Source organism: Hippocampus bargibanti, linkage group LG07, assembly GCF_051943395.1.
Source record: "Hippocampus bargibanti isolate YZ-2025 linkage group LG07, ASM5194339v1, whole genome shotgun sequence".
Lineage (NCBI taxonomy): Eukaryota > Metazoa > Chordata > Actinopteri > Syngnathiformes > Syngnathidae > Hippocampus > Hippocampus bargibanti.
This window is the reverse complement of record NC_142740.1, coordinates 18,352,664-18,373,805: the sequence shown is the minus strand read 5'-3', so window position 1 is coordinate 18,373,805 and position 21,142 is coordinate 18,352,664. Positions and strand designations below refer to the sequence as shown.

The 21,142-nt window shown below is 39.6% G+C and overlaps 2 protein-coding genes and 1 long non-coding RNA gene across 17 annotated transcripts in view; 2 read left to right on the top strand and 1 right to left on the bottom strand.

Moving 5' to 3' along the window:
- Positions 1-13,979, bottom strand: part of cep350 (centrosomal protein 350) — a 30,475-nt gene extending 16,496 nt beyond the window's left edge. For 3 of the 6 annotated variants that reach the window (XM_089000628.1, XM_089000632.1, XM_089000630.1), the window contains exons 1-18: positions 13,648-13,979; positions 10,962-11,050; positions 10,836-10,879; positions 10,549-10,657; positions 10,269-10,419; positions 9,226-9,842; positions 9,006-9,119; positions 8,820-8,927; positions 8,271-8,387; positions 4,883-5,616; positions 4,662-4,780; positions 2,979-3,955; positions 2,727-2,862; positions 2,014-2,135; positions 1,802-1,935; positions 651-792; positions 319-482; positions 73-183 (exon numbers count right to left, since the gene is read on the bottom strand). In XM_089000628.1, the coding sequence (XP_088856754.1) occupies positions 73-183; positions 319-482; positions 651-792; positions 1,802-1,935; positions 2,014-2,135; positions 2,727-2,862; positions 2,979-3,955; positions 4,662-4,780; positions 4,883-5,616; positions 8,271-8,387; positions 8,820-8,927; positions 9,006-9,119; positions 9,226-9,842; positions 10,269-10,419; positions 10,549-10,657; positions 10,836-10,879; positions 10,962-11,046 (3,984 nt within the window). In that variant the 5' untranslated portion in view covers positions 11,047-11,050; positions 13,648-13,979. The remainder of the gene's footprint in view (positions 1-72; positions 184-318; positions 483-650; positions 793-1,801; positions 1,936-2,013; positions 2,136-2,726; positions 2,863-2,978; positions 3,956-4,661; positions 4,781-4,882; positions 5,617-8,270; positions 8,388-8,819; positions 8,928-9,005; positions 9,120-9,225; positions 9,843-10,268; positions 10,420-10,548; positions 10,658-10,835; positions 10,880-10,961; positions 11,051-13,647) is intronic. The other 3 variants (XM_089000631.1, XM_089000633.1, XM_089000634.1) reach the window with 3 other exon arrangements.
- On the top strand, positions 8,840-9,813 carry LOC148895657 (uncharacterized). The gene is made up of 4 exons (XR_016115531.1): positions 8,840-8,951; positions 9,075-9,206; positions 9,428-9,545; positions 9,679-9,813. It is a non-coding gene; the product is annotated as an uncharacterized LOC148895657 (long non-coding RNA).
- An 821-nt stretch (positions 13,980-14,800) lies between the features above and the next one.
- cacna1ea (calcium voltage-gated channel subunit alpha1 Ea) overlaps positions 14,801-21,142 on the top strand; it is a 99,353-nt gene continuing 93,011 nt past the window's right edge. For all 10 annotated transcript variants that reach the window (XR_016115573.1, XM_089001031.1, XM_089001033.1 and 7 more), the window contains exon 1: positions 14,801-14,854. The gene's annotated coding sequence lies outside the window, so the exon portion shown is untranslated. The remainder of the gene's footprint in view (positions 14,855-21,142) is intronic.

The window sequence follows — 21,142 nt, the reverse complement described above, 5'->3', positions numbered from 1 at the left end:
GTATTTCCAACTGGTAAATCTTTGGTAAGAATAAAGTAACAGATCAGCTGAATATTGAATGTGATTTTTTACCCGGGCAGTTCTTTCCCTGTCTTCTTCACGTTTCAGCTGGGCCTCCAAAGCCTTTCTTTCAGCCTGGATCTTCTGCTCATAAAGGTCATTCTCATATTTCTGCTGTGTGGCCTGTAAGGTTTAAAAAGAAATACACATCGAGGATGCCAATTAACAAAAATTAAAGAGGTTAAAATGCAAAAGGAGAGATTAACATAATTGGTTTGTCCTTATTTTATGAAATTAAAAGCCATGGCCTTGTTTTACCTCAAATATTTGTGCCAATGAAGGACTCTCCTGCTGGGCTACAGACACACCCATCAGCCTCTGCACATCCCCAAGATGTCTCAAAGACTCATCGATGCAATCCTGGTATTGGAACTCTGCTGTCATATGACGATGCAGGGCGGCCGGAGAATACTGAAGATTACCTGAAAGAAGGAATGAGGAAGAACAGAGACTTCATACGCTGACTCATAACTAATGAGCCTGGGAAAACAGAAACTCGTTTGTCTAGCTTATTTATAAGTAAAAAAGTCCTACTAAATTATGAAAGTGATGTAATCTTATGTAAATGTTTCTGATCTGTGATTATGTACCTGTGGCCCTGCTGCTTTTTCTTGGCCCGGCACTGAGGCCATTTCTGGGAGATTCCGAATGAAGATCTGCGGCTGGGGTGGAGCCCAGGAAGCCAGGAGAAGTGATCTGTCCTTTTGATGGTGAACACATTTGTTGCTTGGCCTGCCCATGTTTTGGGAACATTTCAATGACGTGAGTAACACATTGATTTTCATTGAAAGGAAATAAACAGTATAGCATGGATAAGTCGCAGGTTGTTACTCATATGAATCACCCAAAAATGAGTCGGTGAGCAGTTCCAAAGATTATTACAAGTTAAAAAAAAAATACAATATGCATAAGAAAGCAAGTAAAATAGTAATTGAATTGAGAGAAGCAAAATGTCAACTATCTGGGTTATTGCAGTGTTTGAAATAGCGTCTGCACGGTGGCCCGGAGCGTACAAATTTTACGTCAGGCATGCAGCTTTCAAAACGTCTCGGCTATAAGTCAAGAAAATATATACATTTTTTTCAAATCAGATGTTTGTTTTATTCAATAAAGCTAAAGCTACCGGTACAAGCCACGTGGACTCCTCTTTCTAAGCGGCTTTCAAAACTCTCAAGTACACTTTTCAGTCAGGGTGTAATCCGAAACAAGAAACAGGCTTCTGATTGGAGTATGCAAATTGACAAATGAACGATCTTTTGGCAAATCAGAAGCCTGTTTCGTGCTTCGGACTATACCGTGACTGAAAAGTGCACTTGAGAGTTTTGAAAGAGGAGTCCACAAGGCGTAGACAACGCAACACAACTATTACATTGTGCACCATGACGACAAACGACAACTGGAGGAAAATCTTCAGCAAGGGATATTTACCATAAATTAAGCAAAAGAGCATTTGTGGTAGGTACTTCCTTAATTAAAAAAATCCTTTATACGTCACAACAATGTTTTTTTTTTTTTGCGATTAGTCGTCTTATTGTGTTTCAAGCTGTGAAAAATGGGGCAGGCAACTTTATGGCCTGGCAGGCAACTTTTAAGAGTTGTCTGCCCGCGTGTCCGCTAACTTTTTGCCATGAGTTTCAGACACTGGTCATTGGCATAAATAATGCGACATAAATGATGAAAATTCTAAACAGAACCAAAAATGCTATTTCACCATCAACATTAAGGCAAACTCTGCACTAACCTCTGGAGCCATGGGTAGACCCATTAGTCTCTCCACATCGCCAAGCTGTCTCAAAGACTCCTCAATGGACTCTTGGTACTTGAGCTCTGCTGCCATGTACTCCTGCAGGGCAGTAGGTGAATGCTGGAGTTTACCTGAAGATAAATATTTTGGAGCAGACAATCAAATAAGAGACATTAAAGATTAATGGTTTGCCAGTGGCTGGAGTGTACCATTTTTTCGATAATCATTCTTGACAGAGGCTGGCGCTTGAGACAAACCCAAATCGGAAAAGGCTGGAGGAGAAGCCAGTTTTTCTCGGGATGGTGGAGACTTTTTACTTTCCATTGCCACACTAGAATTATGATACAGAAATATCACAAAACAATAGAAAATAGCAATTCCAAGAACAACATCTGCAACAACATTTTGAGGTTAGGCAACAAAGAAATTCAACATTCCATTAATGGCACTTCTTTAGACTGTTCATACTTTAACGAACCAAGCTAGACCAGCTAGCTTTCTAGCAATCTATCTCTATGTATATCTATTAGCTATATAGCTGGCTAGCTTTCTAGCTCGCTAGCTATTAGCTATCTATTAGCTAGCTAACTTTCTATCTATTTGAGTAAATTCTGGGGTGAGTGAACGCTGGCGCGCGTGGCTGCCGCTGCTCACCCACAGGAAAACCTTGAGAGTTTTGAAAGGCGCTTATAAATGAAATGCATTATTATTATTAAAAAAATATTAGTTTGTAAACAAAGGCTACAAATTGAGTTTGAAGATGATTATTTCACATAACCAAATTACAAAGAAATCTTAAAACTTATCAAACTGAAGAAACCAGAATACCTTCAAACAAATGATACAAGGCTGTGAGTTTTCCCAATTGCGGCATGAACGCCACCTGGTGGTCAGTTTTAAAAACAGAGTTGTATTCAGTCACCTGAGTGGACTGCAAGTGTTCTTTGACTGTTGGCTCATGCAATGAAATGAAACAAAGTCATCATCGTAGACTGTTGCATCTCTGTGGGATACTCCCGATTGAATAGAGCAAGAAGATGGAGAATTCCTGTTATTCACTGTGGGAGAAAGACAAGAAAAATGTTCAGATGTTCCTCAACAATCCACTTATTAACCTTGTATTTCAACATCACTGGGCACCAGGTCAGGCAAATGTAATTATGACTAAATTAACCTTTAACGTTGAGGTTCTTTAAGTAAATGTTGATGACACTGAAAGGGTCTCCTTTGTTCAACTCCTCCCAGGGCATTTTATTGCAGTTTGGAGGCGTTAATTGTGACGTGAGGGCCAAGGACTTGGCAGCCTCCTTCTGGAAGTCAGTGAGGCGCTGCACGTCCATTCTTTGACCAAGACAGCCATTTGACTTATCTGCCAATGTCAGACCATGATTGTTGGGAGGGTGGGGAGGAGGACTCATTTCATCCTTACTGAAGCTCCCCTCACTCAAAATGGTACCCTCACTGATAGAACCGCCACTTGAATTATGTCGATCTTTCCTATCTTCCCTGTTGTCTTCAGCTGCTCTGTAAGATCTAATATGAGGCATGTCATCTGTTCTCTCAAAGCCATTGACTTGGTTCCTTTCCAATTCATAGCTGCAAGCAGAGTGCTCTGATCGATTAGGTGTAGTTTGTTGTTGCTGCCCTTTGAAGGTGTGCAAATTGCCAGCTCCGGGAAGAGAGGCGTTATTGCATGGACTAACACCGGCGTTTGTTATAAGTCTCTGGATCCTTGATGTCAAGTCGGCATTTTTAAATGTGCCAGGTCCAGATGCCAAGCCTCTCTCGTGAATATCAGGGCCTGTGGACCTCAGGGCAAAAATATCCGTGTCTAAAGAAGTTGCCTCGCCATAGTTGATTCCTACTCGGGCAATCTGTCGGGCTTCATTCTCAATGCGATTTGAGAGAGAGATGGCTGTAGCTTTGAGGGCATCAATCCGGGACCTCTTTGACTGAGACCAGGTGGGGGGTTCTGCAATAGTGGTCTTGACATCACCAGCTGACACTGTGTTCTCCAGCCTCCGAGGTTGAGAAAGGAGAGCGTCATAATTTGTACAACCCAGTGCACCAGTGCTGGAGGCGGAGATAAACTGAACAGCTGGGCTGAGTTCAGGATTAAGGCAAGAAGAAACTCCAACATCCAAATCACCCCTGAAACAGAAATGACGAAATCAATACAGTAAGCAGCTCGTCGCAAATCTTTGCAAATGTACTATTTATTTCCTGCAGACTACACTGAAATATAATTCTTTTAAAGTCAGACTAATCTATATCAAATAGATCAATAATCATGGATTATTTTGAAAACAAATGAAATATTTTGCGTCCTGGTGTATTTAAAATTGTCCAAATACAAACAATTTTAGATCCATAATCTCAGACTTGTGTTGCATGAAAATAAAGCATTTGCAAAAATCTTTTGACTTTGAAAAAAATTATCACTTTTCTCACACCAAGGACAATAGCAGTAATTGAACCTTAATTTATGTTTCTGCATTTTCTGAATTGACAATGTCAAACAATGTCCTGTTTTTGAACATAACAATGGATTAATAAACTAAATAAATTGACAATGAATTACTGAAGTAATCGTGAATTGCGACCCTAAGTGAAATATGATCTGAGTAAAGAGATCAAAATATTTGGAAAGAAACAAAACGAACAGATTACAGCATCAATATTCCAGTGTAACTGATGAGCTGTTGTGTAAATTATGAATGCAGTAAAACAAAGCGTGTATGACCCAATGACAAGGTATGGTAATAATGTATATACTGAACAATCCTCTAAAAATGGAGAAAATCACCAACTATATCCCACTTATTATTTTTGAAAAGATAGTAATGTGTCATCTCACCTTTCTAATTGAGAAGATAGCTGATCAGTCAAAGATCTGTCACTGCTTGAGGGGCTTTGTGGTAGTTCCATTTTCTTATTCTCTTTGTCCGACTCTCCAGAGGGTTGGTACATTGGTCTCTGTGGTGAAAAGTTAAAACAGGAGAAAGGCACTTCAAACTTTCAGCAACATTATATTTGTTTGAAAATGGAACAAATGAGTTCAATGCTTATAATACATACCAGTGGATTTGACACCGCAGAAGATTGCATCTGTATTGCTTCTCCAAGATGGGTCTCATCAATTGTGAGAAGATTGTCGGTCTCTTCTCTATACCTTTTCTGCCAAGGGGTGCCAGTTGGTTCAATGGGAGCGACAGAAGTTTTAACCATTTTCTTTTGCCTCGTAGAGAGCTCCTGAAGCCTCTGGTTTCTTTTCTCTGCCTCCTCTTTCAAAGACTTCTTCTCTTCTGCCTGTCGTCTTTTTCTCTCTTCTTTTTGCTTAACAATGTACTGACGGATTTCATCTGAATCATAGTGCCGTTTCTTCTCCTGAGTTTCAGCCACACTTGTGGACCCTGGTCGATGTGGGGAGGGGTTGGCACTACGACACACTCTTGAGGGCCCATATGTAGTTCCCCAAAAAGAGAGGGGAGTCCTTGTTTGAGACAATGACCTTGCTTTCTCCTTCTGACTACCCTTACCTCGACCAGATCTTGGTCGAGACCGCTCCTCGTCCACAGTTGCTATGGATTCAAGCGCCGGGTCATCAAATATGGCCTGGATGTCTGCTGACAAGAGGTCTTTGCCTAGAGACACTGGACACTTGTCCTGACAAGCAGACAAGGGCCTAGAAGTGGAAGTGGAGTGGCTTCTGGATTGAGCCTGTAATTCACTTTGACTCCTGTCTGTGTTTCTAGGGCGAGGACAGTGGTTTGCTTCAGAGCCTTTGTCAACCGTGGACCGCCGATGAGAAACTGTTAACAGTAAGGTAGAGGGTGAGAATCAAAACATTTAAATAACGGGAATGTGAACTGCAAAACAATGTAGCCCATACATAAGTTATCCCACAACACAAAAACACATCATGCCATTGTCTCAAATCAAATACACTGAAAATGTATGCATTCCACTCAAACAGTGACCTGTGTTCTGCCCCAAAAAGGAATTGCGATGTTACAATTAAATACGTTGAATGCATGATGATGTTTTCAGATCAAGATGACTGAGTTGAAGAACTGATTGCAGGTAATTGTCAAACTGATTTTGAGGCTTGCATCCCGCTGAAAGGTCAACATTTTAAGACTGTTGGCAAAGGTAACAAATATTGTGTTCTCGCCAGGGTTCGCCACAAAGGTCACACATATTCGCCAAACATCCTCCAACAATTAGGCTTTTTTTGTCACAAAGAAGTTCAAAATGCATGAAAAGCCTGTATCATTTTTGAGGAACTGCACAGCAACAAGACTGACAATGATGCGAGGGAACCTGCCGTGTTTGAATGAGCACTTGCGCGGTTGTTCATTTCAGACACAGACAATTAGGACTTGATGGATTCGAAAATGACACTTGACTAAAAAATAATGCAAGTAGACTGTTAAATACTTAAAGGACAACCAACATCATTTTTTTTGTTTCTTAACTGACATCAGAAAAAACATTTTATAGCATTGAAAATACCCAAAACACGCAGGCTGATATTTTTAGTCAAATGCAAAACACCAATAAAAATGAGTTTAAGTGTGCTAAAACTGCAAAAAGTTGAGCTGCGAATTGGGGATTTTGAGGAAGTCCCGCCCCCAGTTCGTGACATCACGCCAAGACGTCTTGCCTTGCTCGAAAATCAAAACAATGGCTTCAGATTCGGAGAAGATGCTTTCTTATGACTCATCCAGTTATGAATATGATTCAAATAGTTCTGAAGAGGAAAGCATAAATGTTTGCAATTGATTAAAGAAGTCCTTCCGGGTCATTTTGAGGCGTCAGGACTGATGTGTAGCGTCCCAGAAAATGCAGAAGATGGCGGCCAAGCTCCGTTGGAAATGGGCTGATTTGTCTGCTGGGAATTTGTTTTCAGCGAATATCAAATAGTTGTGTTGGTGCAACACAACGATTCACCATCATGTTATTTATGTGTTTTCCTTCTAATTTCGCCACCAACACGAAGTTTTCAGACCAAAGTACGGCAAAATGTATTGTGTGTCGCTTTCTCGGTCAGGGGCGCTCCAAACATGACGTCACGTGGGGATCGTCATCAACATGAAAACAAGACTTTCTGAATATTCAGCGTGAGTCTTAAAATGTAAAATCTAGCTATATGCGAAGGAATCTTTGTAAAATACGCTCAGTAGAAGGCATTTGAAGTGATTTTACAAATTATGGACACAACTTGTCTGGAGGCGTTGGTTGTCCTTTAAAGTAGAACTGAACTTGATTTTGCTCCGGCGGTCTTTTTAAAAACACGCAAGCGAGGATGCATGCTGACGAATTATTTAAGGTAATATAGGTTTTACCAATAATACAATGTGTCCAATACAGAAATAACATCCGAAACTGAAATTACACCCTTTAATATGGTGCGCCAGATGGTTGTGAAAATACAGAAAAGACAGCATATTGAAGTAGTTGGGTTCGGGAAGGCGTTGCCGTGCTAACTTTAATCCGTGATAAATAGAAAATCACCATCTCGATTTGAAAGAATGTAATCCAGTCAGTTGTGAACCACCCTAAATTGAGCCAAGCTTAACTGGATGCCAATCCTACTCTGCCACTCCCCGGGGTCCTTGCCGCCAGCAGTGGGAGCAAATCAGGCCACGACTTAATGTTCACACAACTGAAACAGCCAGTTGACCTCAATTCCTGCTGGGCATTGGCATTCAGTAGAGACAAAGTTTATAAAATGAGGGAGATGACACGATATAGTCAGTTATCAATTTAGGAACTTTTGTTATTCACAAAATCTGCATTGTTTCAGTGTGCTTGCATGCCATGCAAATTTCCCCATTGTGGGACTATTAAAGGCTTTCTGATTCTGATGTATTTAGATAGTCAAACTCTTAGACAACACTAGAAGGCATGTATTTAGATTCAGAAAGCCTTTAATCATCCCACAATGGGGAAATTTGCAATTTAACAGGTTCAAAATCATGAGTGAATAACAGGGTAGATAATACTAATAAAAATGTGGAACCAGAAGAAGAGAAATGGAGAGCAGCAACAATAAAAAAAAATAGAATGAGCATTCTTTTTACACAGTGAAGTCTTATAAAACAAATTATGGATGGAAATAATCAAATAACTGAAAGGAGCATTTATGACATAAAAGTGACACATTCCATATGGCTGTTCAAAACACCCCAGCATTTATCCTGTTTTGTTTTTGGAATCTGCATTCTTTTCAGGTTTTGACACATTGCATACAACGCCAAGAGGTGAAAGAAGATCAGTTAAGATAAAGCAAAGATGGCAAGTTTGGATTTGGGCCGAGTCAGCTATATATACCGTAATGGCTTAATGTGTGTTGAAGAAGAAAAAAAAAGAGGTCTGTGTCATGCAAATTTTTCCATTGTGAGACAAATAAAGGTTTTCTGATTCTGATAATGTATGGATAGAAGAGTTCACTTGCCCCAACCTGTTTGGTGCAGTTTGTCTTCGAGATGGTGCCTGTTCACCCTGGATTGCTTGGGAGCGGTACCAAGTATCTTGTTTACTAGCTTCAAGCCCTCCCGCCAAGAAGCAGGGGTAATCACTGCAAGAAAAATATCTTAACAATGTACTCGCTTGTCAAGTGTGATACAGATAGAATAAACAGGTGTTAATAGCTCTGGAAAATATCATTTAATAGCTCACTGAAATGTTCAAATAGTTCCTGGTAATCCAGAGACATGTCGACAAACGAGCATTTGTTTGATGTGTTCGGTAGAATCACATGAACTTGGCTTGAGTTTTTGGATCTATATATGGAACCATGCCTCATGAATGAACTCAAACAAATCAAGTTGGAGGAGGTAGCAAAAACCAGAGAAACCATCAACAAGAGGCTTACAACAAGGGTATGCAATACTTGTCTATATTGTGTATGTGCGTGTACCCGTCCCTACCAAAATGCTGAGCACAAGAACAATCACACTTGTTAAATATACTTTGTCGAAAGTGCATACATATGTATCCTTTTTCCAACCTGTTTTTGCATTTTGGCCAGAGGCCGATTTGTGGATTTTCCTGGTTGGTTTAGCTTCTCTCTCTACAATATGATGCCGTTCTCGTTGCGGTCTGGAAACAGAGCTTCCTGTAACAACATTACAAGAAACATGTAAGACGTCTGCCGCACTGTCTCACTACTTCAAAGTTTAATGGTGTGTCTTACCAGCAGACTGCTTTAATGGGTCCTTTTGCTGGTCCTTGTTGAAACTGTGAAAATCCTCTTCTTTTAAAGCATTCCCATGGGAAGCACAGGTCCTGGCCTCACTTTTGCTAAAGCCTGAGGAAGAAGCAAACAAATGAAATCTAATTCTGCAAAACATTTACTGCAAAACTATGCTACTACTATAATAAAAACTCTAATAAGGTAGGTAAGGGTATAATACCTTTGTATGTAGGCGCTTGCGGTGCAGCTGCTATCTTTCTTATTTTGGCTTTAGTGCCTCTATTACTCTTGGCGGACCTTATGGGCTGCTCAAGATGCCCCAACACCTTTTCCTTTTCTGCAGTCTCCTCCTGATGTTTTACCTGCTTTCGAATACGCTCTTTGAGTTTTTCCAGCTTATCATCCGGTTGATGTCGCCTAAGGTTTTCCAAACGCTGGGAATCAGAGCCTGGACTGCTGGAAGGACTGCTTTCCCATCTGCATATCAAGTCAGAGGCAGGAGGTAGAAACTGACTGGACTTTTGAATATCCATGCTTTGGGTGAGTTGTGCCTCAGGACTGCAAGTCTCCATAGGTGGGACTGAAGTTGTCGCATGTGATGGGTCGGCGTCAACCTGCTGGGTGTCTACAGTGGGCGGGTCATTGAGGTAGTGGACCTGTGTGCTGTCTGCAGAGTGCGTGATGTCCTGGGTCCCATCAGTGTGCTTGTCCCAAAAGTCTTTCTGGTAGACGGGGTTGCTCAATGGAGCCTCTGAGGATGGGGACAAAGGCCCTGACAGTGACTGTGGCGTGAAATCCTCCAGCTGAGATGAGGGTTGTGATGGAGGGGCAGTCTCTCTGGAGATAAAACAGATTACAGTAGATCAGTGAAGAGGATCAAGATTTAGTCTTAATTCAACATTCACACATATGGGGGCTGAGATCAAGTATGAATGGTCACATTTTACTATGCTTCAAATATCTTGTTTTTCTATCCTGTCACCCCCCCCCCCCCCCCCCACCCAGCCCATCCCCTTTCAAATTGCTGCTGTGGACTCCAAATTTCCCCATTGTGGGACGAAGATATGTTTTTTGATTCTGATTTAGAAATGCAAACATACCTTCATTGATTGACATTACAGTAGATGTGTACCAAAAACAATTGATGTTTCATGCGATAAGTTATTGTGACGATAAAGACATTTCTGTTGTGACATAGTTATTCGTTTCTCCTTAGACAACATTTAAGTTGATATTATATTTAATCAAATTGTCCATCCCAACCTGTATGAAACCAACTGTTCCCTGAGCGCCATACTGTTGTGCTGGCTGACGTTGCTGTCATGGGTGGTGTTTCTTAGCGGGCTGCGTGAGCATCTCTTTACAGAATTTGACCGCCGATGTTCTTTGGACTTTGAGGAACCCCTCGTCTCATCTGTTATGATGCAAAGCCAATCTTAATAGCCCATCACAATTAGACAAAACAAGGACTTTGTATTTTCAAATATAAAGACCATTCTCGATTTGTTGGAACGCGATTCGGCAACACGTTGAAATAACCAACCTCTGCGGCAGACCGATGCAGACATCTTCTTTTTGGGTGGCTCCATTACAGAGAGTAGGAGTGCTGTTGACCCAGGAACAGCCTCCACATGGTTTTCTATTCGCCGCAGCTATACGAACAACAATATTATATTATATATATTTGGCCACTGACTTCAGTATCAGCTTTGTTAAAAATCAATAATTACGGTATCAGTTTGTTTGAACATTGCAAAATAAAAAGGCAGCAACATAACAGACATCACCCTAATCAATCAGTAATACCTGCCCTGGATTTTGTATACTTACAGCGGCTTTGGACTGAGGCAAAATGTTCCATGCAGTAGTTAAATCTGTTGAAAGAGGAAGATAATTATCACAAATACAAGACAGACGTCAACTACTTAAAATTAAATAGTTTGTTTCATTACAAACCCGTATCAACGTTGTGATCTGTGTACTGTGTATGAACGGAGACACCAAGGGGCATAGCCCTTTTACTACTCCTCATCTCACCCATTTACCTGCAGACAAGTTTTGACAACAGGATGTAGAACACTGGGTATTTACTCTTGTCTATGCTTATATTGGCCAACAATATGATTACCTCCGTACCTAACAATAAAGGATTTTAAATGAACTACTAAATCGAAAGAACACAGTTGAGTCTTCATTTTATCACGTCTTGAATAACTATTACACATAGGATTCAGTGCAAATAACTTGTTGTACTGCTATATTTAGAGTGGGTTATATGATGATGTGCATCGCAGAGGTGACAGAAAGGTTTTTAGTAATGCCACTTATCCTATTTCAGGCAAAAAAAAATATGTTTCATCAGGTGGTTCACAGTTCGAGAATCGAACTGTGAACCTCTGCACTGTGAGGCTAACGCACTAACAAAGTCACTCACCTGGCCACAAGACCTGAACCACAAAATAAATAACGAAGTGGGTGAAGTCACAAACAAAAAATGATCCATTACAATTGAATTAACCAACAAAAATTAACACGTAATTATTAAGAATTGTTTAGAGTCCCGTGTCATCTCCTTCTAGAGTATTATGTTGAGAGTTCTGCATTCGGGGTTGGCAATGTATTATTATTCTATTGATATCTGGATATGAACATTCAAGATACAGTATTTATATTGATAATCTACACTGTACCTGTGATGTGGACTTTCGGTGGTTACAATGCATGGACAGTTCATGCTCATTAACAACAAACCTTATAAATCAATATGTATTGTATGATATAGTTTCAAGTTGATCAACAGCAAAAAGGGGCAAATGAAAACCAAAACAACAACACAGAAGAAGGGAAAAAGAACAGTCAGCAGATTGAAACAAGAAAATGATACAGCTGGAGGCAACGGAAGTAAAACTGTCCTTAATGACAATACCAAATGAATCCAATCAATCAAGTAAATGAAATTAGCAGGTTTCTTGCGACTGAATATACCCTCTGCGACAACACTTGGTTTCTGTGGCACAGAGTTATGTCAACTTGACATTTAAAACTGGTTTTACAACAGTGTGCTCTCCTGTACAGGTTTTCATGAGGGAGGGTGCAACTGAAGATTATCAAATGTCATGTGTGTGACGTTTGCATAAAAAGACCTGAAATACAAGAGTGCAGTAGCCATAGAGTCAAAGCTGGGAATTCATTTTAAAAATACAATTACCCTTCAGGGCCTTCTCCTCTCAACAGCTACACTGGCTCATATTGAAAGAGAAACCTTGCTTCGATTATATTTTTTAAAAGGAGACTTTAAAAAAAGAAAAGTCACACACTTGGTCATACGAATCATATGACATTGCCCTAAGCTGGACATACTCCTTTTTTGACAGAGCGAACAGGAAACACGCAATGCGAGTTACATTTCCAGCTTAGTCATGTATGATGTGTACACTGTACTTTAAACCAAGGTCATTTTACTGACACGTGAGCAAGCGTAACACAAGCACGATATTTAACAGAGAGCTAACAAAGACTAAGAACATAATAAACACCAATACAATACTCAGGCAATACACAATATGAAAGGACAACCGACATTACTTTTTTGTTTCTTAACTGATATCAGAAAAACCTTTGATATCAGAAAAACTCACAAAACTTATCTGTTTTGTGTCCATATAAACAGGAATGTCATAACGGTAACTGTATTGTGATCACTTCTGCTGATTTCTGTATTAACACGGGATGAGGGGAAGACGGCACTTATTATTATTAATGTTCTTCTTTTCCTTTCGGCTTTTCCCTTCAAGGGGTCGCCACAGCAAATCAGTGTCCTCCATCTTTAGAGGTTTGATCCGCATGTTTGTTTTGGCCAAGCTTTGACGTCGGATGCCCTTCCTGACACAACCCTCTGTATTTATCCGGGCTTGGGACCGGCACAAGAAGACTTATGTCCCTTTGTGGCTACAGAACAAGCAACTCGCTCAGTAAAAGACTCCCAAACACAAAATGGTCATCGGCACAGCAACATTCAAAAAAGCAAAAACTATAATAATAATAATAATAATAATAATAATAATAATAATAATAAGAAGAAGAAGAAGAAGAAGAAGAAGAAGAAGAAGAAGAAGAAGAAGAAGAAGAAGAAGAAGAAGAAGAAGAAGAAGAAGAAGAACCACACGTATTATTATGATTATGGTTATCCAGACGAATTGAAGAAGTGTCGAATAAAGACACTTCAACATCTCAGTGTGCCGACAGCAGACGCAGTGGTCGTTAAGAAAAGTTGCTTAGCTACAAACATGACAACGGGAAGGAATGATATCCCGTGAGATTTTTAATTGTGCGTTTTAAAGACGTTTCGAGTTGAACTCTTTTTACAGCTCAAATTGTAGGTCATACAAGTCATACTTTCCTAATGGGGTTTTAAAGATGTCGATAATCTTTATGGGGGGTGAACGAAAGGTACGATATGATTACAAGTATGGTCTACGATTAAATCATCAACAATGTTCGCGTAAATCTCGCAAGACGATCTTTTTTTACCTCTAACTTTGTTATGACTCATGTTTGACGGCCCAGGAAACTCAAGAGTTCAAAATTGAGCTAGCCGAGAATGAATTCCGATGAAATCAATGATAAAAGTCACAATGCTTACCGTTTAAGATTAGGGTCCGAATCATTTAGACGTCCATGATTGCACTGATGAGTTCGAGAAAGAAAAAGTCCTTACATCATCAAAAATCTCCAGATGGGTTCAGTAGTCTGTTTGCTAATGTTAGCTCCAAGCAGCTAGGGATTACCACTTGTGCTAAAATAGCAACTTTTCAGCTAGGCGCAGCCATTTTTGCCGTCCGACAAATTTTGCAGGGAAGAAAAACAAATGTTCGTGTTCGGTAAACAAAATGTGGCTACCCGCTTCTTAGTTTGTCTGCCGGGTTAAAGGTATGAACCTCTCGGAACCACTGAAAACGAGATATCCAAGATGGGGCGCTTTGTGACGGGCAAATCACCGAAATATCGCGAGATTAATTAGAATAATAATAATAATAATAATAATAATAATAAATGTTTTTAAATATGTTATACATTATTATTTATATAATAATAAAAACAACAACATCAACAACAACAACAACAACAATAATAATAATGCCGATAACAACACTAATTAAAAATAATTTCGTTGAACTGTGTATGGCCATTGAGTGAAGTTTGTCATTCATGGAGCATTGAAAAGTATAACAGAGCTTGCATTGAGATACATTAAAATGAAACAAAATACAGTACTGTAAAGCATTAAAATGAAACAAAATACAGTACTGTAAAGCATTAACTAATTCCTGTATTAAGTTGGTCGTGTTGTCAGAAATGTCCATGCGTTGACTCCCATCTTGCGTTCAAGATTCCTATTACACATATTCGAATACTGTACTCACTGAGTACAGTATTCGAATATGTGTAATACATGCAGTACAGTACATGCACGTACAGTACATATAATGTAGTTAGGAAGTGCTTCCACGTGACTTTTAAATTAAATTAAATTAAATTAAATTAAATTAAATTAAATTAAATTAAATACACGATGGCACTGAACAAAAGTATTTGACATAAAATTACGAATGTGTGACTGATTTTATTAACATATTAATTTGTTTGTTTGTATGTGTGTTTGTTTCTTTGCTCTCGTTGGATCTTTTCAGTTAGTAAAAGGGGCTCAATGACGAACCCCGCCAACCCCCCCCCCCCCCCTCCTCCTCCTGATCCCCCAATCATACCCCTTTCACGCTCTCGCCCACAGGCTGTCGGACGCGGTTGAAGCCACACTTATCGTTCATCGACCGAAAAGACAAGACTTTAAGGTAAGAAATGTAATGCATGTTGCATTTTTTTGGGATAATATGCGACTCGGATGATGAATGGATGGGTGGTATGATTAGTTAAAAGTTTTGTGTTCAAAGACGCCGATTTTGGGCTGTTTAAATTGCATTCAAGCTAAAAAACGTGATCTTGATTTGTTTTTAGAAATGCGTGCCAAACACTGTCAAGTGGCGCTCTCTTTGGTTTTAAACCTTATGTGGATACTTATTGTCACGGGGAAAGGGGGTATATGCGGAGGAATGACGCGTTTTGGTTAGTTTAGTCGCTTTCATTTATTTCATCACTGAATTATTAAATACAAACTGATTGTCTTCAATGATGGAAACACACCTCATTTAAATGCTGTTCGTGACTTTGACACGTGTCGATGAAGGCACACGCCCAGGTGGAGATCGGGGATTATAAAATGCAGAAATCATTGCCGCAAAGGTGAACAATTCAAAAGGAAAATGGTTTGTATATTTGCATGCATGATTGTACACGTTCATGTAAATTTACTTCACGTATGCGCGCACACACACGCACGCACACACACGCACACACACTCTACCTTCATTGTTTCATTTTTCTAGTTTCTTGTACCTCAAGTACAGTAATTGCATGATTAGAGCAAATATACAGCACTCTATTCCCATGTTCTGGCAGTATGGCAATAAAGACAGAGGCAGTTTGAATCATCAATGCGGGAGTTGGGAGACTGCTGGAGGCACAGCAGTGTTACAATAAACCATCATTGCTCGGCTTTCTAGTTCTTTTGGACTCTCCTTCCATAATCACTGTAGCGGCACACTGACCACTACTTGCAACAATATTGATGAATGACTACATCAAATGAACACTTTGTACTTTCCAGTACAATTTGGGGTAGTCTCATCTGAACTCTCCATCTGGTTTGCTTGTCGAGGTTAAAGAACACCCTTAATGTAAGAAAATACACCATACATGAAAAATGTGTGAATTTCTTCAGTACAAAAATTAATAACAAGAAAATAATGATGGAAAATTGGCACGTCCGCTTTACAGTGTAGAGGTGCAGCGTTCAATTTTGGATTGGATTGGATTAACCTTTATTATTCTCGCAATACAGAAATTTACATTTCACAGCAGCAAAGTGATAAAAGTAAGAGGAAAGGAAAGGAAGGAGTAGAAAAACAAAATATAGTACCTGCTGTAGAGGCAGCCACTCTCGTGGCACCATCTTGAAGTCAAAACAACCAAAACATTTTGGCTCCTACCTGGAGTTTAGATGTCCTCCCTGTGCCTGTGTGGGTTTTTTCCAGGTACTGTGCATGGTTTCCTTCCACATTCCAAGCGAATGCGTGACAAGTTAATGGAACCCTGTAAATTTTTAAATTGTCCCCAGGTGTGAGTGTGTACACAAATGGTTGTGTGTCCATGTGTAACTTGTGATTGCCTTACAACCAGTTTCGAGTGTACTGCGCCTACTGTTCGACGATAGCTTGGATCGGCTCTAGTACACCCACGACCCTTGTGAGGATAAGCACATCGAGAAAATAAATGAATGAAATTTCAAAGTTTTGCTTCAGAATGAGAAAGAGGTTTTCTGTCTTTATTGACGGTTCACACATCTGTGCGTAATGAAGAGTATAAAATGAATATTGAATACTCCTCCAAAATGTGCTATCTTCACGACCGAGTCAGAAATTTATGGCAGTTATTTCATTCTGTAAGAATATGGTCAAAAAAGAAATGTGTATCTGGAACAAGAATATAAACGCAACACTCCTATTTTTGCTCCAAATATCATGGGCTGAACTCAAAGCTAAAACTTTTTGCTTGTGCGTACTATATGAAAGATCGGAATTTCTCAGAATTTTTGTTCACAAATGTTTAAACCACCTAGTGTGCATTTCTCCTCTGCTGTGATTATCCATCTCACAGGTGAGGCAGATCAACAGGCTGATTACACAAAATAGTTATTGAACACGTGTGCCTTTAATTTTGTCCACTAACCACCAACTCATATAAAACTTTGCCAGTGAGAGACACTGATGGATAATAATCACAGTGATTATCAATATTTCACAGAATAGATGAAACTGTAGATTTGCATACATAATACAGACCAGGACGGTTTCCGGCCAGCTTCTCTCCATCGTGCAGATTAGAAGAATTTTGCCAGCATTAGGACCACTTTGGTAATTTTTACTTGCCTTCAAAATAGTTGCTGGCACTGACAACAACCTCGCTTGTTCTTGCACCCACACAAAGCATTACACATGATACATTACTTTATAGTGATTGTGAGGGACGGTCAAACACTGCGAGCAGGCAAGATGTGCCCCAAGGCTGTATTTTTTTCTCCAAGTCTAACCTAAACTGTCTAAAGTAGATGGCCTAACGTCCCTCCGAATAAGAAGTGAATTTAAATAAAAATTAAAGTGCAAACATTTTGGGACACAGTATATGTCCACAATGTCCAATTGTAAATAAGAAGTGAATTTAAATAAAAATTAAAGTGCAAACATTTTGGGACACAGTATATGTCCACAATGTCCAATTGTAAATAAACAGTGTTTACATGTTGTCCTTGTCATGATCTGGTTGGCGACCAACGGGTGCCGCTGTCGGCCCGCCTGCACCTGCACAGGTGCCGGTCGTTTCCAATCAGTCACACTCAAAAGGACACCTGGCACGACCATTCGGTGTCGGGTAAATGTTAAATGTCACGTTTTGCAAGGTGGTGATGGCTGGTGCTCCCTCCTGCCTGCTTTTTGGGATCCACACCCGCCATCAGCACCTTGCAAAACGTGACAGAATTACCCGACCCTGAATGGTCGTGCCAGGTGTCCTTTTGAGTGTGACTGATTGGAAACGACCGGCACCTGTGCAGGCGGGGCCGACAGCGGCACCCGTTGGTCGCCAACCAGATCATCACAGTCCTTTTAATTGAGTAAATAATCATGACAACATCGTAAACGTACGGTATCTCAAAGTATTTTTTTCCCAACCCAAATTTTCCACATTACAATTGGTCTACTATGCTCCACCGATAATTTTGTGTAAAGCTTTATAATACATTGCATTTTTTGCAAGTAAAATCTAAATGTAATAAGGTGTCAAATCCTGTTCAAAAGTAAATAGAACTGTCCAGTATGATTATCACCTCTCCATGGCTTCCAGTGATTGGGCTGTGCCAGTATGAAGCTTTTATTAGTAGCGTTGATCATTAGCAATACAACATGTCCCCGGTGTTACATAATGGCTCCGTTTTCATAAAGGTCACCACCACAGTAGGGTTTCTTTCAGAAATGTCTTTTCATCATACGATGGGTGTAGCAACTAGGAAAACCATGACCATTGGCTAGGACACGTGAATCCACTTAGCACCATAACTACCACAGTTGAAAACAATGCATACTCAACTGGAGTGGCCAAGTTGCATGCCCTTTAATTAAATTAATTAAACGAATGATTTCTTGTTACAAAAGAAAGTCGAGAGCAAGGTTCATCATCTGTTTAAAAGTAAATAAATCGACTTACACTTGATGATATATTTTAAACTCAAAACCGAAGGACTGTCTGACAGGTCTTAAAGGACAACCGACATCTCTGGACAAGTTGTGTCCATAATTTGTAAAATGGCTTCAAATGACTTCTACTGAGTGTATTTTAAAAAGATTCCACTGCATATAGCTAGATTTTACGTTTTAAGACTTGCGCTGAATATTCAGGAAGTCTTGTTTTTGAGTTGGTGACGAGTCCGTACGTGACCTCACTAAAGGAACGCCCCCTGACCGAAAAAAAAGACACATTGTAGCAGTCCTTCCATCACGTCAATTTATTTTGCTGTATTGTTTGGTCTGAAAACCTTGTGTTGCACCCAAAAGCCGCCAGAAGAGGGTGTCCAAGCTCCATATAAGGAATTTATCAGCCTGTGGAAACGGAGGTGGCCACAGGAGGTCGCCATTTTGTGCCTCTTTTCTGGTGATCGTTTCTCCCCAATGTTGCCTCAAAATGGCATGGAATAAATTCTTTAATCGATTGCAAACATGTCTGCTTTCCTCTTCAGAACTATTTGAATCATATTCATAACTGGAGGTGTAACAAGAAAGCATATTCTCCGAATCTGAAGCCACTGTTTTGATTCTCAAGCAATGCAAGACGTCTTGGCGTGACGTAACAAACTGGGGCGGGACTTTCTGAAAATGCCCAATTCGCATCTCAATTTTTTTGCAGATTTTGGACACTTTAAGTCATTTTTATTGGTGTTTTGCATTTGAATAAAAATATCATACTGCATATTTTGGGTATTTTAGATGCTACAAAACGTTTTTCTGATGTCAGTTAAGAAACAAAAAAGTGACGTCGGTTGTCTTTTAAAATTGCCACTGAATTACAGTATTAACTTTGGGTCCTGCCATCAGTTGCATTGAATGCACAGTATCAAAAGTGTGTTTTTCAAGCTTCAAACCAATGGATCCATCAAATCCAAAGCCTTTCAGCGTTTATAATGCAATAGGCAACAGCGATATGAAACTTTAATAAGCCCCAGCCCAGCAGCAGTTGGTTGTTGTTCATGGAAGGTACTGCAAAGAATTGCGTGGAATCACACAAAAAAGCACGATACATGCACAAGTACTGATACACACATTTGACAATGTGTGTTAAGCATTTTGTCACAGATTTAGTTCTTCAGTTGTTTCTTTTCTAACACACTCTTTTGCCATTTTTTTGGAACAGTTTGGGGAAAGTCATTTTGTGCAAGTCCGTCCATGTTTTGTGTGAAGTACAGTACACTCAAGTGTATGTATAGTGAGCATGTTCATAGTTGAGCTCAGCTTCAGGTGAGCACACTCTTGTTTTGTAGTCATACCTAATGCTGTTTAGATACTAAATCAGCACATTTGTAACCTAAGTCATTTGTTTTTTTTTCATAATTACGGTATCTCAGTCTATGATCTCATAATTTTTTCCCTCCTATAGTGAGGACGACATCTGACTGTTATTTTAAAATGTATCTTTGTTAGGTGGGTGACTAAATGAAGGTGCATGTAGGCCGCTGTGTTCTTTGCTAGGCTCATCTATGGGCAACACTGTTGATAAATTGGCTCATGAAATGCAAACGGCCATATGTCATCAAAGAACTTACCTTTGAATTATATTTGTAGGTCAGTCATATTTGTAACCTGTTGCCTACCAATGTGTTATTCAATAAAATCATAAAATATTTCAGGTTGGACAGGTTTCATGTTGGTTTTCTTTTGAATTTGATGAGATGTGATGTGTAATGAGTCTCTAGTGTAGATGTCTGAGTACAGCAGGTGCACAAAGGTCTTTTGTCTGTCAGAGAACCTACATCACTTCATATTAGCGGCCGTGCAGACACCTGGCTATACAGCCGAGAGCATGAAAAAACAAACAATTGTTTCTGTTCAGGTTGTTAGCACATTGAGTCTATTGAATGCTCTTTTTCGGTGTAATGGCAGGCAGAAAGCTCTGTGAATAAAGCTAATCAACAGCTCACCTCTTGAAAAGCTAGTTAAAGGGAAATTATTATTATTATTATTATTATTATTATTATTATTATTATTATTATTATTATTTCCAGACTGCCAACTTGAGACTGAGTTCTGGTTAGAAGAAAACTTTCCACAATGGAGTCAAAGGCAAGCACAGATTTCTTTTCTGTAATTGTAGGAAGGGTACAGTTTTGCTCATAGACTCCTTAAATGGGAGAAACATTGACAAAATGTGACAGATTATGAACGCTTTGTATAATATTTGTGTTTCAAAATGTCAAAGAACCCAGCCTGCAAATTGTCTTTTAAGAATTTGGAAATCACGTGCAGTCGAGTTGCGGCTGAAGTGAATTCATGCAGCCCAAAACATGGCCTTTAGGCACCCATGCTAACAGTTATGAACACCTTGCTACCAGAACCACAATTATAAGGACGTTACAAAACTTTTTTTTAATGCAGCTCAACGCTTATGGTGGGTGTGAAATGTGGATGCTTTGTTGGAATTTGTACATGTGACTTTTATTTCAATTACCTACTGAATGACAAGAGGTAATGAATAAGTAATCTTGTGCCTTTTCTTCAAATTATATTTTTCTATGCATATTCACTTGATACTTGACCCTACCCTCAAGCTTTCGTTGTTTATTTGAATCGAGGGAAACAAAAGCTGAATTTGAGTCGTCAGCAAAGTGATGCACGACTGCAAGTCATTCGCATCTCGTTTCATGTGATGAAACGCTCTGAAATCCAGCATCCTGATATGTCAGCTGATTGTGTTGGCACTGA